This window comes from Tupaia chinensis, unplaced genomic scaffold (assembly GCF_000334495.1).
Source record: "Tupaia chinensis unplaced genomic scaffold, TupChi_1.0 Scaffold000096_1, whole genome shotgun sequence".
Classification (NCBI taxonomy): Eukaryota; Metazoa; Chordata; class Mammalia; order Scandentia; family Tupaiidae; genus Tupaia; species Tupaia belangeri.
Window position 1 is genome coordinate 5,185,949 of NW_006159558.1, and position 14,591 is coordinate 5,200,539.

The window sequence follows — 14,591 nt, forward strand, 5'->3', positions numbered from 1 at the left end:
CTCTGATCGTCTGTTTACGACTCCCAGAGCCCAGGGCTGGACACAGGCAATAGACTGCTCTGGCTTCTTTCTGACATCTAGGAATGAATGAACTCCATGCTTGATACTAACAGTAGCAATATCTTCTTAATAATGACTAAAATAATGAGGACATAAGATTAAAATGCATTTTACCTGCTGACGTTTTTCAAATTCCAACTTGATCCGGGACTTGATGCAGTTACACGTGTCCTGATACGTCTGCTGCAGAGCAAGTTCCATGAGGTGCTTATGGTAGGCTCCTGCCAGGTTCCCACAGATGAAGATGATCACATTGGCCAGGATCTAGAGACAGAAAGGGGTGCTCAGTAGGGTAAGTGAAAAATTAATATTCTTAAAATATCCTAAAAGGTCACTATTACCCAAAGAAATTACTAATTCAATGAAACGCCTATCAAAATGCCAAAGGTACCCTTCCCAGAAATAGAAAGAGAAATCATAAAATTCATATGGAAATGCAAAAGATCCCAAATAATCAAAGCAGTCCTGTGTAAAAAAAAGAAAACTGAAGGCATCACACTATCTGCTTTAAAATGCACTGCAAAGCTCTAACAAACAAAACTGCATGATAAAGACACAAAAACAAACACACAGACCATGGAAAAGAATAGAGAACCCAGAAAAAGCCCAAATGCATACAGTCAATTCGATTTTGACAAATGTCACAAGTACATTTATTGAGGAAAGGATCATCTCTTCAATTAAAAAAAAAAAAACACTGGAAAAATGGGATATCCATATGAAAAAAAAATGAAACTAGATTCCTTTCTCTCACCACATACAAGCATTAACCTAAAATGGATTAAAGACTGAAACATAACATCCAAAAGTATGAAATTACTACAAAAAAATCATAGGGGAAATACTTCAGGACATTGATCTAGGCAAAAAATTGTTTAAATAAGACCTCAAAAACATAGGTAACAAAGCAAAAAGTAGACAAATAGAGTTGCAACAAAACTACGAAGCGATTACAAAGCAATGAAAACAATAAAGAAATGAAGAGACTGTCTACAGCAATGGGAGAAAATATTTGCAAGTTATACTTCCAACAAGAAATCAATAACCAGAATGTACAAGGAACTCAAACATCTCATCAGCAAAAAAACTAGTAATCCAAATGAAAAAAACAAAGAAAGGCAATTGATCTGAACAAGCGATTCTTAAAAGAAGGCATACAAATGCCTAAAAAGTACGTGAAAAATGCTCAACATCATTATCAGTGAAATGCAAACCAAAACCTATTATTTGAATAACTATTAACAAAATAACAAAGAATAACAAGTGTCGATGAGGCTGTGGAGAAAGGAGAACTTTCTTGCACTATTGGATATGTAAATTAGTCCAGTCGCTATGAAAACAACAGTGAGGTTTTTCCTTGAAAGCTACAGATAGAACTACTTCATGATCCAGCAGTCTCACTATGGGGTGTACGTACAAAGGAAAGGAAATCAGTATCTTGAAGAGATAGCTATGATGTACTCCTTATTCTTCACATGATAAAAAAATTTCTTGTTCACTAAAATTTGGAAGTGAAACAGAAAAATATAAGGAAAAACTAAAAAGAAGCCTGCAACGGACCTGCCCAGAAGAACTCTGCTGTCCTTATGCCCTCTGTATTCTCAAAACGGGGGTCAGTCTTTGCTTTGTCGAGGCCTCCATCGTATTTTAAAAGGGCTGAGTTCACTGTTAATATAGTTGGTGCTTCACTTTTTTAAAAACTTATCCTTAAGCAAAGTTCTTTTTTCAGATCATGTAAGTTTTGGTAATAAAATTTTGAACACTTAGTAATATTCAGTTCTATGACTATATATATCATCATTTAGTTAGGGCCACATCATTCACTATTTTGTTAATATTGTGTACATTCATTTAATGCTATAGGGGTCAACGTCACGCATAACGCTTTGGCTTCATATTTGATCATTTCTTTAGACTCGATTACTAAAAACATTTTCACTGAGTCAAAAGCCAGGAGTATTTTAAAGTTCTTGACACATTTTACAAAACTGCTCTCAGGAAGTGTTCCATCTGTGTCCGCATCCACAGGGCGTGGCAGTGGTCTCTGCTGTGCGTGCTCTCACCTCGTGGCACTCTTCACACAGCACCGTGCTCAGGGCTAGCCCTCAGGCCTGTCACTGGTAGGTGGACCACGGTGATGAGATGTCCTCAACACTTCCACATGGCCTGAACTCTCCCCAGACCACTCACTAGTGGCTTAAATAGCAAAGCCAAGGCATCTGTCCCAAAGGTCCTGTGCTCTGCCTTATGGTGTTCTCCTACACAGATCAGTTTATCAAATCCATCACCAATCCACAGGTTGCTGGATCATAAAGTAGTTCTATTTGTAGGTTTTTAACGAAAAACCTTACTTTTTTTTCATGGTGACACAGAGCCACTAGGACTGGCAGGTTCTGGTGATGGGACTTCCCAGGAATCATGGCTATCCTCCCTCTGCACAGGGGGCTCACTTTTCCCAACAAGAGCACAACCTACTCAATTGGGGGTCTTGAAGACATAGCTGCTATGAAGTGTAGCTCCGGCTTTCTTCCTCTCGCCAAGGTCTTCCTTCCAGGAGTGAGGGTCACTTTCATCTCTGCATTCTCAGCTAAACCGTGGACCTGTTGGTCCACCCCTGGGTTAGGGAAGGCCTTCATCTGGGGGAAAGGCCAGGGGGTGGGATGGTTCAACTTGGGAATTTTGGCCAAATGACCCAGGTCTAAGCAGGTTCTCCAAAGAGTCAAAATAACAATACAGGTGGCATTTTGTTCTGCATCCAGCCAGGGCCTTTGTCTACCCTCACTGAGCTCTAACTACAGGAGGCCAACAGGAACGCTGGATGATTAGCACCCTGACACCTGAAAGATAAATTGCGTGTATAGAAAGATAAAGCGGGACACAGTTAGGAAAGAGAACAAAGCAGTGAGTTTCTCTCTCTGAAAAAATACAGATGGCCATAGGCATGGGGTAAAAGGGTTGTGCAGACTAGAGAAGGCCCTCAGCACTGTCCCACGCGTCCCACTCATTTTCATTTCCTGGACAGCAGGGGCCAGAGAGCTCCTAACACTCACCATAGCCACCCTTGAGAAAGCCCTTTATGCATCCATTATTTCATCTCCCCTCCTTTACATGCATGATTACAATATTAACCTTGGCTACTGCTCTATGTACATATGGTCTGTGTATGATACAGGCATTTAGTCTGTAAGAAGTTGTGATCTCTGACACACGTATGCAGTGTGTGTACATGGATGTAATTTCAGTGTAGCAGATGCATGTGATATATATATATATATGAGCATATACTTGTTTCTGTGTGATTTGTATGTGATCTACATTTGTGATCTCTATGCCTGAGTACTGTATGTGGTACATGCATGTAATATTCATGCAACACATGTGCTCTGTGTAGAAGCATGTGTGTTGTGGTCTGTAAGTGTGTGCAGCAGCCCCAAGCCTTGAGAGCTACACAGCTCTCACATTGGTGTAATTTCCACACGTTTTCTAACCATGTGGGTGCTTCCTGCCCAGAGCCACACTTCACGCATCGCCTCTGTGGTGCCAGTCCTGGGGCATGTGGGAAGTCCTTGTGGCCTCTCTGGCTCCCCATTGGAGAGGATCCTCCCCAGCTGCATGAAGCTGATTTCAGTGCCATGCTCAAGGGCGCAGTTAAGTAAGTCCTGTCTGTACTTTGCTTCTGCAAAATGACCATCTGTTTTGCTAAAGACTCTTCAGACCTTGTCTCTGCCAGATCCGCTTTGAAGAAGAGTGCACCAAAGAATGCAAGGAATGAGCAAAGCCAACGTACATTGGGCTGCATCAAATTAGGACATATGATTCCTTATTAGGTGCAGCTGAAATAATAAAAATAACAATGATCATCCATGAGAGCTTCTCTTCCTCCTCAAAAAATGCCTTCAAGGTAAAACCTTCCACATTTTAGGAAGTACAGTAGATTCCTCCAAAATAAGAACCACGCGTAAGCACAGAACTGAGGGAGGCCAGCATCTGTCCTACCTCCCTGCAGGCAGCAGGAGTGGCCACTGTAAGCACACGGGCCAGGGTGAGTCTCCACCCTCCAGAACTGCTAGTGCCCTCCTTCCTGCCTGTTTTGTTCCAAGGATCCCAATCCTCGCTTTTCTCTGAATTGTCCTGGCCTGTATCTGGAGGGGAGCTCTGTTCTAGTTTGTCCCACACAGGCCAGCCTCCAGCTCTCAGCGGCTACCTGGGCCTGCATGAGGACAGAGGGTCTTGTCACAGCACAACCAATGCCGTAGGCTTCTTCCCCCTCATGCACTGGGGCAGCCTATATTGGTAGCTACCCGCTCTGGGATGGAACCCTAAGCGCAGACTGAGGTCAGAGGAATCCCCAGTGTTGTTAGCCCCATGCTTATGGCCGATGTGGCTGACTAGGCAAACACTTCCCATGCGCAGCACCCCGCCATCCTGGCATTCCACCACAGAAGCCAAAGGAGGCGCTCTGTGTGCAACTCGTCTTCCAGACGACATTCTTAGACCGATGCGGTACAGTGGCTCATCTGCAGGGTGGTGGGACTCAAGGGAGAACCTTCTCTGACTGTCACTGAGGTGATTCCGGACGCTGCAGCACCTCAAGCCACATTTGATTTGAGCTCTCCTTTGCACTTGCCAGTTTTCATTCACCTATTTTAAGAAAAGCATTTAAGAGGTAAATGACTAAGAGTTTTAATGCAAAGGGAAATAGGGGACTTCTTTTCTAACGGAAAATTTACCAGACTACCAGTATTTTTCTGATCCCTGATTTTATCCAGCAATTCTATACTCTAAGGTTAATTCAACGGAGCCTGATGGTTTAACAGTGACGTACATTTACAAATATGATTGATGGCCTAAGACATCGTTCTTCTAAAATTATGCATTCATATAATGACTTCTTTGTTTTGCTTTGTTTAGGTTTATCCATAGGGCATGTATGCTCACTTGAAAGAGAGTGAGAAAGTGAGGAATCATTTCCTGGGGGGATGACCACACTGAAATCTCTTCTTCTTCAGTCTCCTCTTGGGATTCTGGAAAAGCATGCCTGAACACATACTGGGTCCAAGACTTGAACCGCAGTCAGCCATGTGGGAGTGCAGTGCCTTAACCACCACACCATCTGCTGCCCCCACATTTATATAATAACTTTATATGAAACCTAGGGCAGTGATCATGTTAATATTTGATTTTAAAAAATAGTAACAAAAAAATCTTATTTTTCTAGAAGACTAATAAGCAGAATACATGTCAAAAAAATTCCTATTTCCACAACGCTGGAATTGTTTTATAACATGAAACTGTCTTGACATCTTCTTTTATCTTGTTTCTTCATTTAGCTACTCTCAGATCTGTCAGAAAACAGGAAAGGAAAAGTGGCCTCCCACGAGATGTCTTGGGAAAAACAAATTGTTTAAGGCAATGACACCAGCTAAGCTTTACCCTGAAGATTAGAACCAGCCTTGAAATGGAGCATAGTGCGTGATCCAGAGTCTGAACGCGTCAAACTGTGCCAGGACACCTCATGGACACCTGGTTTCCATCGCTGTCCCCTGCTCCCAGTCTTTCTTTGCTATCAATGTGGGGTGATCTGTCAACCTTCCTCAGTGATCCTGAGGAGATGCATATTGATAAGTCCTGTGCTGGTGGGAAGGCTGGCATGCAACCAGCAAATTCCGACTTTGCTCCTTTAATAGTAATCGTATTGCTCTGCCGAATAGACCTTGCATTTTTCATGTTTGCAGTGGTCCAGGAAGCAACTCGACCAGGAGAACATGCTGCGTGCTTTCACGGTTCACCTTATAGACTAGGAAACCAAAGGCCCAGATTGAACACCTTGAGGCAGGCGGAGTCACAGTAGGCCCTCCAGGCTGCCCGCCTCCATCCACACACCTCAGGGCAGGTTCACCCCGTGCAGTGTCACCTCTACAGGGGGTGGGGCAGGCATTTTGAGGGAATTTCTAAGGAGACCCTTTGGGAGAAGCTCACATTTCCCCCTGTTGACAAAGCATTTGTATCTTGTTATAAACCGCTTCCATCACTTAAAGTTATTTTAAATGGTCGATTTTGGAATCCACGTGTCCATGGAGCGTTTAACGGCCCCAGCACAAGCATCTATGCACGTTTAGAGGAAAGTAACCAGGGAGTCAAGCTGCTGCTGACCAGATCATGTGGCCCAAGGAGTGATCTATCTGAAGATTATTTGACTGAAAGGTCAGCTTACCATCTTTCAAACACTTGAGCAATTACCGTATGGATGAGATAACCACTCAAATTCCTCCTGCCTCCGAGAGGCTATGCATTTTAAAGAGGTTAATGTTCGCTTTCTTAATCTTATGTCGGGTGGCCACAGAGGACCGTAGGTAGGCAGTACACTCTGCGGGAAGGTGAGTTCCTGGTTAGGTGGGAGACACCACCCTGCCTGGCTCTGCACGGGGTGGAAGCAGAAAGAACGGGAGTATTACAGCATTGACACAGGACATCAGCTGAAGCCCAAGCAGGTCACCGATGTTCAGAAATGCCAATTATAATTCAAAGGAGAGTAAAAGGGAAGACAAGGACATGATGCAGAGAGCTGCAAATGAATATTCAGCAAGTTTCTGGCATTTCAGAGCCATCAGATGTGGCATATGGAAAGCAATGCTCTCGCTTGGAGTAGAAAATGACCAGGCAGAATCTTCCTTAATGGACTCCAGAACGTGACTGCACAGAACCCCGATGCCGTCTCCTGGGCCTTTCTTACAGTCCCTGAGAATGACATCAGATACCTGCTGTGGATGCAGGGTTTCTGCTCTTTCATTCAGCGAAGATCAGGAACACCGTGCAGGGCCCAGATGGTACTACAGCAGTAAAACACAGTGCTCTGACGGCGACCCACACAGGAAGGTTCTGAGTGGGCATCTGGAGAGCACCCTGAATTTGCAGGGCACAAGGTGTAGCCAGGAGTCAGGGCCGGCTGAAGCTGGGGTGGATCGTGGTGCCAAGGCCCTAGTACAGGTGCTCTCTCTCTCCTCACTGATGAAAGAAACAAACATTTAAAAATTGTGCTTTGGTTAATAATAGTATCCAGAGTCTCAGATCATGTGTTAGAATCTTATTCTAATTTGAAATCTCTCCAAATGAGGAGGACTAGATTCAGAAAGAAAAGTATAAAGAAAGTGGAAAGAACAACAATTTCAAAAATGGGCATTTTAATGAAGATTTTTTTCCCTAAAAGGCTGGGATTGAATGTGGGGATTTCATAGGGAGAGTGCCATTACAAAATATACAGCAGTGCTGGTCCTAGTTATTAGCATTTAAATAATTCTCTTATACACTACATCTGTTACCAAGTCTTTTTGAATATCTTATGTCACCTTATTTTTCCAGCTATATTTGGGCTGAAGGGTTGAAGAATCTTACACATGAACAGGGCTCAAGTCTGGGAGAATAACTAAAGAGAGAGAGACAGCTTGGAGAGCTATTTGCTCCTCTCAGAAGTGTCCTAGTAGCTTATTAAAATGTAACTGGAGGAGAAGAGCCCAGAAAATTCCCAAGATCTTGATTTTAGAAGTTCCTCCCACAAATTGAGTCACTAAGAACAGGAATACAGCTTCCCTCCTAGAGGGGCAAGCTAAGCTAGCCATGCAGGGATTTAAACATGTTCTTTTCAGCTCAGTGACTACAAACTTAAAATTGATGGGAAGAAAGCTGGCTTGATTAATAGCTTAAAATAAGAGAACAAAGAAAAAAAAAAACACAGAGTTTCAATGCTCAGAGCTCTGTGAAAGGAAACCACACAGGCCTTCCTCCCTGCAGATTTATGACTGTCTTGCTGCAGAGGATCACTGTCACCTGTTTGCTGTGCTGTGTGCTCTGTCTAGGACGCAAGCACACAGCAATCTTAGTTTCAGTGCTTGGCTCCCCTCTACCAGGGGGAGAGAAACGGCTAAGCAAATGAGCCGTATAGGTGTTATGAAAATAAAAATGGCAAAGAAAAAAAAAACACTATAATCAAATTCTATCATGAAATATTCTTAAAAAGCCAAACTGAACATTACAGTTTTCCTTGGAAGTTTCATAGACCTTGATGATGAGGTAAAGTGGGAGGAACGGCTGTCATTGTAACTCATATCCCACGTCTCCAAAACGGGGCCAGTCGGTTCCCTTTTATTGTTGATCGATCTTGCAGGATATCTCTGCAAAGCAAGGCTATCAGACATGGCCCTCCCTAGTCCCTACTGCTTCAAGGCAGCGCCAAGCCCAATCTTACAAACGCTGTGACTACGAAGTACTCTTGTGAGAATTAGTCTGCATCAAGGTGGAGAACTGTCTTCTGACCAGAGCACAGTATGTCTGAATGTGCACTTGTAATATTTGGTCGGCCAACAAATCAATGACCAACTGTACCTCGTATCACCACTGATGCCCAACAGAGTCATTATGTCTTTGGTCTTTGTGAGTGCAGGTCGTGAAATGACTACGAATTATCTCAAAGATATTCCATCTGTTTATTTCAGAAACCCAGGGACCAAGTGGTCCAGGACACTCAATGGTCTTAAAATGCTGATCTCTGTATCTTCTGAAACCTTCTCCTATAGTAATAATAGACACAACAGGAAGACTTTTTTAGACTTTTTTTTTTTTTTTTTAGGTTTTGCTATAGAGCACATGCATTCCCTGTAGCGAAACAGAGACAGTGAGAGGGCAAGTGAGAAATGACACCCCCCTGGGAGGTGGGGGATGGCCACACTGCAGTCCCTTTTCCTACATTTTGAACACACATACAGATGTGCCCAGAATGAGTTTCAAGCCACTAGATCCCTGCCTTGAACCATGGTTTGCCATGTGGGAATCCAGTGCCTTAACTACCATGCCACCTGATGGCCCCTGGAGGACACATTTTAAATCTTTTATCTCAATGTTTTTCAAAAACTTAGGAAATGTAATTATGTATTGATTATTATCACATATTATGATTACAACCCCAATTTTACTAGCCTGAATCAGCTCTCATAAGCTTCTATACTAAACAATGTATAATTTGGTCTAGTTCTCACAGTTTCAGCAGACTTAAATGTCTTTTTATTTTTTTTTATAAAGGGGGCAGAGGGGAATAACATTAAATAATTTTTAATATACTTCAGTTCAGACTTTTGGTTAATTTGGACATACATTGGTCTCTAATTATCTAAATCAGTTAAGTTTAACTTCATTGAAACCCAATCCATAATGCTCTCCACTCATTGCCACTTAGCAAGTGATACACTTTAGCCGTACCTTCTTGTTTAAAAATGTGAAACTCTCAGATCCATTTACCAAACAGGACTAAGGCTATCAGACCCTCCAGTCTGTGCAGTGTGGATTAGGAGAAGCAGTAATATCCACATTTCATAGCGAGCACAAGAGGTACTGCCCTTGTACTTACATAACACACAAGGAGGAATGCATGCCTCCTCTGGGTGCAGAGGGTACCTCTGCACTGCCTCCTCATTTCAGCTTGCATTGTGACCTACTTGAAACCCCATTTATGGTCCGCACAGCAGGAGACGAGCTTAGGATTCAACGGAACAGAGCACAGTATGCCCTGTTGATCATGAGGAATAAGAAGAGCCTTAGCAAGGTAAATGGACCTGAATACAAAGATCATATGAACATGGCCATGGCAAGCTGAGTTTGCATAAAGATACAGAAACACCACCACAGGGACAGTACGGTCCTCTTGCCTGTGAACCCAGACTTGTTGGGAAGCCCATACCTAGGGAAGTGATGAGTTGTCAAATCCTGCATCACACTCAGGAACTCCAGAGAAGAAAAAATGGTCAACTCTGTGACTCACAAGGTCTACTCTGAATCAGAATGCTCTTTACCATCTGACCAAAACACACAGCCTGAGATCACATGGTGATTCAACCATAAATGCCTGGATGCGTAACTGAAACTGTCTGCCACAGGAAAAGGAAAAGCTCCTCGTAGAAACTGACCTTTAGTTGTTTCATTAATGATACTAATTATGAAAGGGGATGCCTGGAAGCAGCTTCCCTTGTGATCCAATAAGAGGCTGAGGTGTTCCTGGCTGTAGTATTTCCCCAGAGCATATTTGGGGGGCATCTCAAAAGTATGTCCATCATACTTTTGGGGTCATTGTCTCGACTGTCTCCGACTGTATTATTCTGCAGACTGAGTTCTGCAAAAAAACACAAGATTTTGAACCTGTAGACTTCGAGTCAGTTTCTACCAGAGAATACGTATTTGTTTTGCCCAAATCACTAGGAATATCTCATGCCCTCTTCAAAGGACACAACTGCAGCTGCTTCCTTGCGTCACCAGCATTTGCTGGCCACGGTTGAAGGGAACAGGCCTCGCCAAACATGCATATGAGCTTGCAAAGGCCACCGTAACAAAATACCACACACACACACACACACACACACACACACACACACACACGGGTGGCTTAAATAAGAGATGCATTTTCTCTCAGTTCTGAAGGCAGCAGGCCAGGACCAAGGGGCAGGAAGGTTCGGCCAGGCCTGTCTCTTTGGCTTGCACATGGCCATCATCTCACTGTGTCCTCATGTGGTCTTTACTCCACGTTTGTGCCTGTCCCTCTGTCTTTCTGTGTGTCCTAATCTCTTCTTCTGAGGACACCAGATTGCATTAGGCCCACCGTAATGTCCTCATTTCCCCTAAATCTCCACTTCAAAGGCCCCATCTCCAATAGAGTCATATCCTGAGGCAGTTAGGTGTCAACTTTTATATTCTGAAAGTCACTGTTCAGTCCATAACATAATACAGAGTTTCCTTTTTTTTTTTTTTTCTTCTTTTTGAAAGAGAGAATTTTCCTATAGGGCATGTGCACGCACCAGAGAAATGGAAAGTAAGAAATCTCCCCCTGGGGGGATGGCCATGCTGCAATCCCTTTTCCTCCATTCTCCTCTTGGGACTTTGGGAACACACGCACATGAGCCTAGCATGAGTTTCAAGCCTCTGGGTCCGGCACTTGAACTGTGGTCAACTATGTGGGAGTCCAGGGACATAACCGATATAGCATCTGTTCCCCATGATTCTGAGTTTTAAAGACTGTTTATTCATAAGTTACCAGAGAATCCATTTAAAGGCTAAAACTCACATGCCTTAGAAATTTGGGACTGAGAGCTCTTTTGCTGAAATGCCACCTACCACTGAAGATGGTATGATCTGAAATGAGTCATTCATTAAATTACTCCATTTGTTATACAAACATTAGGTGGGCATTTATTCATAATGAATTAAACTTTGTACCCCCAAAATCAGTGTCACCAGAATAAATGCAGTAGAATGAATTAACAATAAAAGCCAACAGAGGAGGTGAACATGGGTAGGTGATGCAAAGCACTGGAAGGGTGAGATTCCAATGGAACCTACTCAGATCTCAGGACAATTCCCATTAACATTCTGCCATGAGGGGCCCTCCTGAGCAAGTGGCTTTGGTTTTTCTTTTATTTCACTAGGGAGTGCATATGCTTGCTGGAGAGAAAAAAAGAGGGTGAAAGCGAGAAGTCACCCCCATGAGGGATGCTCACACTGTAATTCTTACTCTATCTCTCCTTTTGGGATTTTGGGCTTACACGCATGAGTGCTCAAAGAATTTTATGCCGCTAGGTCCAGGACTCGAACTGAACAGTTGGCCATGTGGGATCCAACTGCCTTAACCACCAGACTACCTGCTGGCCCTGAGCAAGTTATGTTAATGAGAACATATGGATGTTGTTGGTTAAAAGAAGCCTAGTCTTACTTGCAAAAATAAACACTGTGTTGCCCAAGTGTTAAAGTTTGAATATGTCCCCAAAAGTTCAAATGTTGAGCTACTGTTGTGGGATTAAGAGAGTGAAAACCTAATACAATTATGGAGTTAAAGGGTAGGACTTTAGGGAAGAGATTAAGATCAGTGTCATTGGGTCGGGGCCTCTTAATTGAGTTCTGATGGATTAATTAGGGAAGGGAATGAGACCAGGAAACACACATGAAACAGAGACTGTGCTTCCAATCTGTCGCCATGTTGATGCAGCTGGAAGACTCCACCAGAGAGCAGCACCCTGGGCCGCTAAACCATGAGGTGAATAAATCTCTATTGTCATGGATCACTCAGTTTCAGGTATTTCCTGATATCAGTGACCGAATGAACTAGAACACAGGGGTTCCCAAATTTCCTTGTTCATAATGTTCTAAGAAGAGCATTTATTTGTTTTTGGACTTCTAAGCCAAAGGAAATTTCCAACAGTTCATTTATTAAGGGGTAATGTCGAAACAACTTAAGTAGTAGGCCCTAACAACTTAGCGTTTGTTGGGAAAATAGCACATGGATTGAAGTAAACTATGAAAATTTGATTTCATTCTTGACTAACCTCAGCGACTTACTAATAGGCTCTCAAGAGCCAATGTGTCCACTGCATGATGTCAGGAAACGGGGATTCCAATTCCACATTGCCACCCACATCTCCTGTTCCATCTTGATTTCTGCACAGTACTTGGTTTTTGCTCACAGTAACTACCAAAAAATGCCAGTTTTGCATAGAAATGACAGCAACAGAGGAATGCAGGGTGATCTAACGCTGGAACCACGGACTCCCTCAAGCTGGCAGTTTACACAGTGTCTGGCAGAGACTGAGTGTTGCTGTATTTCCTTTAACAATTAAAAAATATCCTGGAGTGTACCAGATGCCTTGGTATGCACTTTGGAAACCACATGACTAAGGAAATGGAATACGATAAAAGTAGGGCCCAGCAGGTGCTGCAGAGGCAAAGTGGCTGGATCCCACACGGCTAACTGTGTGGTTCAAGTCATAGCACTCGCAGCCTGAGAGGCATGACGGTGTGTGCATGGGTGCCCCAAATATGACAGTGTGTGTGTGTGCCCCAACACATGACAGTGTGTGTGCATGTGTGCCCCAAACATGACAGTGTGTGTGCATGGGTGCCCCAAAACATGACAGTGTGTGTGCATGGGTGCCCTAAAACATGACACTACATGTGCATGTGTGCCCCAAACATGACAGTGTGTGTGCATGTGTGCCCAAGATCCCGAGAGGGACTGTCATGGGCCATCTCCCCAGGAGGATGCTACCTCATTTTTCCTCTTTCTCTCTCTCTGGAAAGTGTGCATGCCCTATGGCAAATTTTTAAAAAGTAAATAAATATACTACTTATTGAAATAAAAAGCTGTTATTAAAATTATGATGGGCTTGCTATCTATATTCTCCTTTATAAACTTGGTGACAACATATGTAATTAGTAGTAGTGCTCCTTCCTCATGCCCTCTGAGACAAGCAGCAGCTACTTAATGTACCCCAAGAATACAGATGAAGACAGTCTCACCCAGAGAGGGAAAGTGTCATAAAGTCAGTCTATAAATGGTGGTAGTGATAAGGGGAACCAATAAGGACTTCAGAAGTGCCCAGGCTAGCAACAGAAGAACTCTTACCATGCTGTGACCTGAGAGGCCAGGCAGGGGGATGGGGGAGAGTTGCTGTCACAGGGAGGGGGAGGTGCGGAGGAGCTGCCATCCGTGTCCTGCGGGGAGGCTGGTGTGTACCTGACCCCTAATCTCACTCTCCTCCTTTCCTGCAGTCTCCTGCCTATGCCTCCCACGTGCCTCACCCAACTCAAAGCCAGAGGCCAAGAAACTAGTGTCACAGTGCTCAGATCAGCCTCCCAGGAGAACTAATCTGGGGCGGCCATCAGGGACCATCAGTCCAATTTCACTGCCTTAACCTTGTGGTAAAGCTAACAAAACCAATGGTGGGTGCTGGGGCTGACCAGATTCTTTCTCTGGGAACTTGGGCTTGAGTTTTGGAGACTGAGCCAGGAAGTTGAGAGCACCGTGAGAGAGACAATGTGAACTGAGAGTTACACTGACATTTTGGGAAGTCTGTGATGGAACTTTATACAGACAAAAAGGTGAACCAGGTAGGAGTGTCTGCACAGAGCCAGGCAGAGCAGATGTGTAGAGGGGGAGAGTTGGCCACTTGGAGAGATGGTGAGAGATAGAAGTTCGAGAGCCTCAGAGTCCTACGAGGCCTGACCAAACTTTAAAAACAGTGAAATTTGAGGTATTTCTATATAACTCCCTTCCCCAAATTTACTTGAACTAAAATATTTTGTTTTCAGTTCCTTGTGACCCACTGTTGCTATTGTCATTCATTAAAGTCATAAAACTCAGCTCATTTCAGTTTAGAACCAGTTTTGACGACAATGGATAACCCTTAGTGAAATCAAAGTTCTATTACTTACTGCTAAACTGTTCAAATTTAATAATGCTGGTTCTCCCAAGTCCATCCTCCTGACATGACACTTTCTGGGTTACCCTCCCGGAGGTCTCTTTCCATGAACTTTAATGTAAACTTTACTCGTCACAGAGGCATTTATGATTGTAGAATAAAGAATATGACTAGTCTCTGTCCTTGTTTCTGGAAGGGAGACACTAAATCTTTGTAATTTCCTAAGCAATAAGACTCTCTTTGTTATTAACGAGCCCCGTGGATTACACTTGAGTTTTTGTGAAGATGACTTGAGAGGGCAGC

The 14,591-nt window shown here is 43.5% G+C and overlaps 1 protein-coding gene across 1 annotated transcript in view; it reads right to left on the minus strand.

Moving 5' to 3' along the window:
• The window catches only part of ADCY2 (adenylate cyclase 2), a 393,152-nt gene that overhangs the window by 189,223 nt on the left and 189,338 nt on the right, over positions 1-14,591 (minus strand). The window contains exon 4 of the mRNA XM_014585843.1: positions 175-324. Within this exon, the coding sequence (XP_014441329.1) occupies positions 175-324 (150 nt within the window). The remainder of the gene's footprint in view (positions 1-174; positions 325-14,591) is intronic.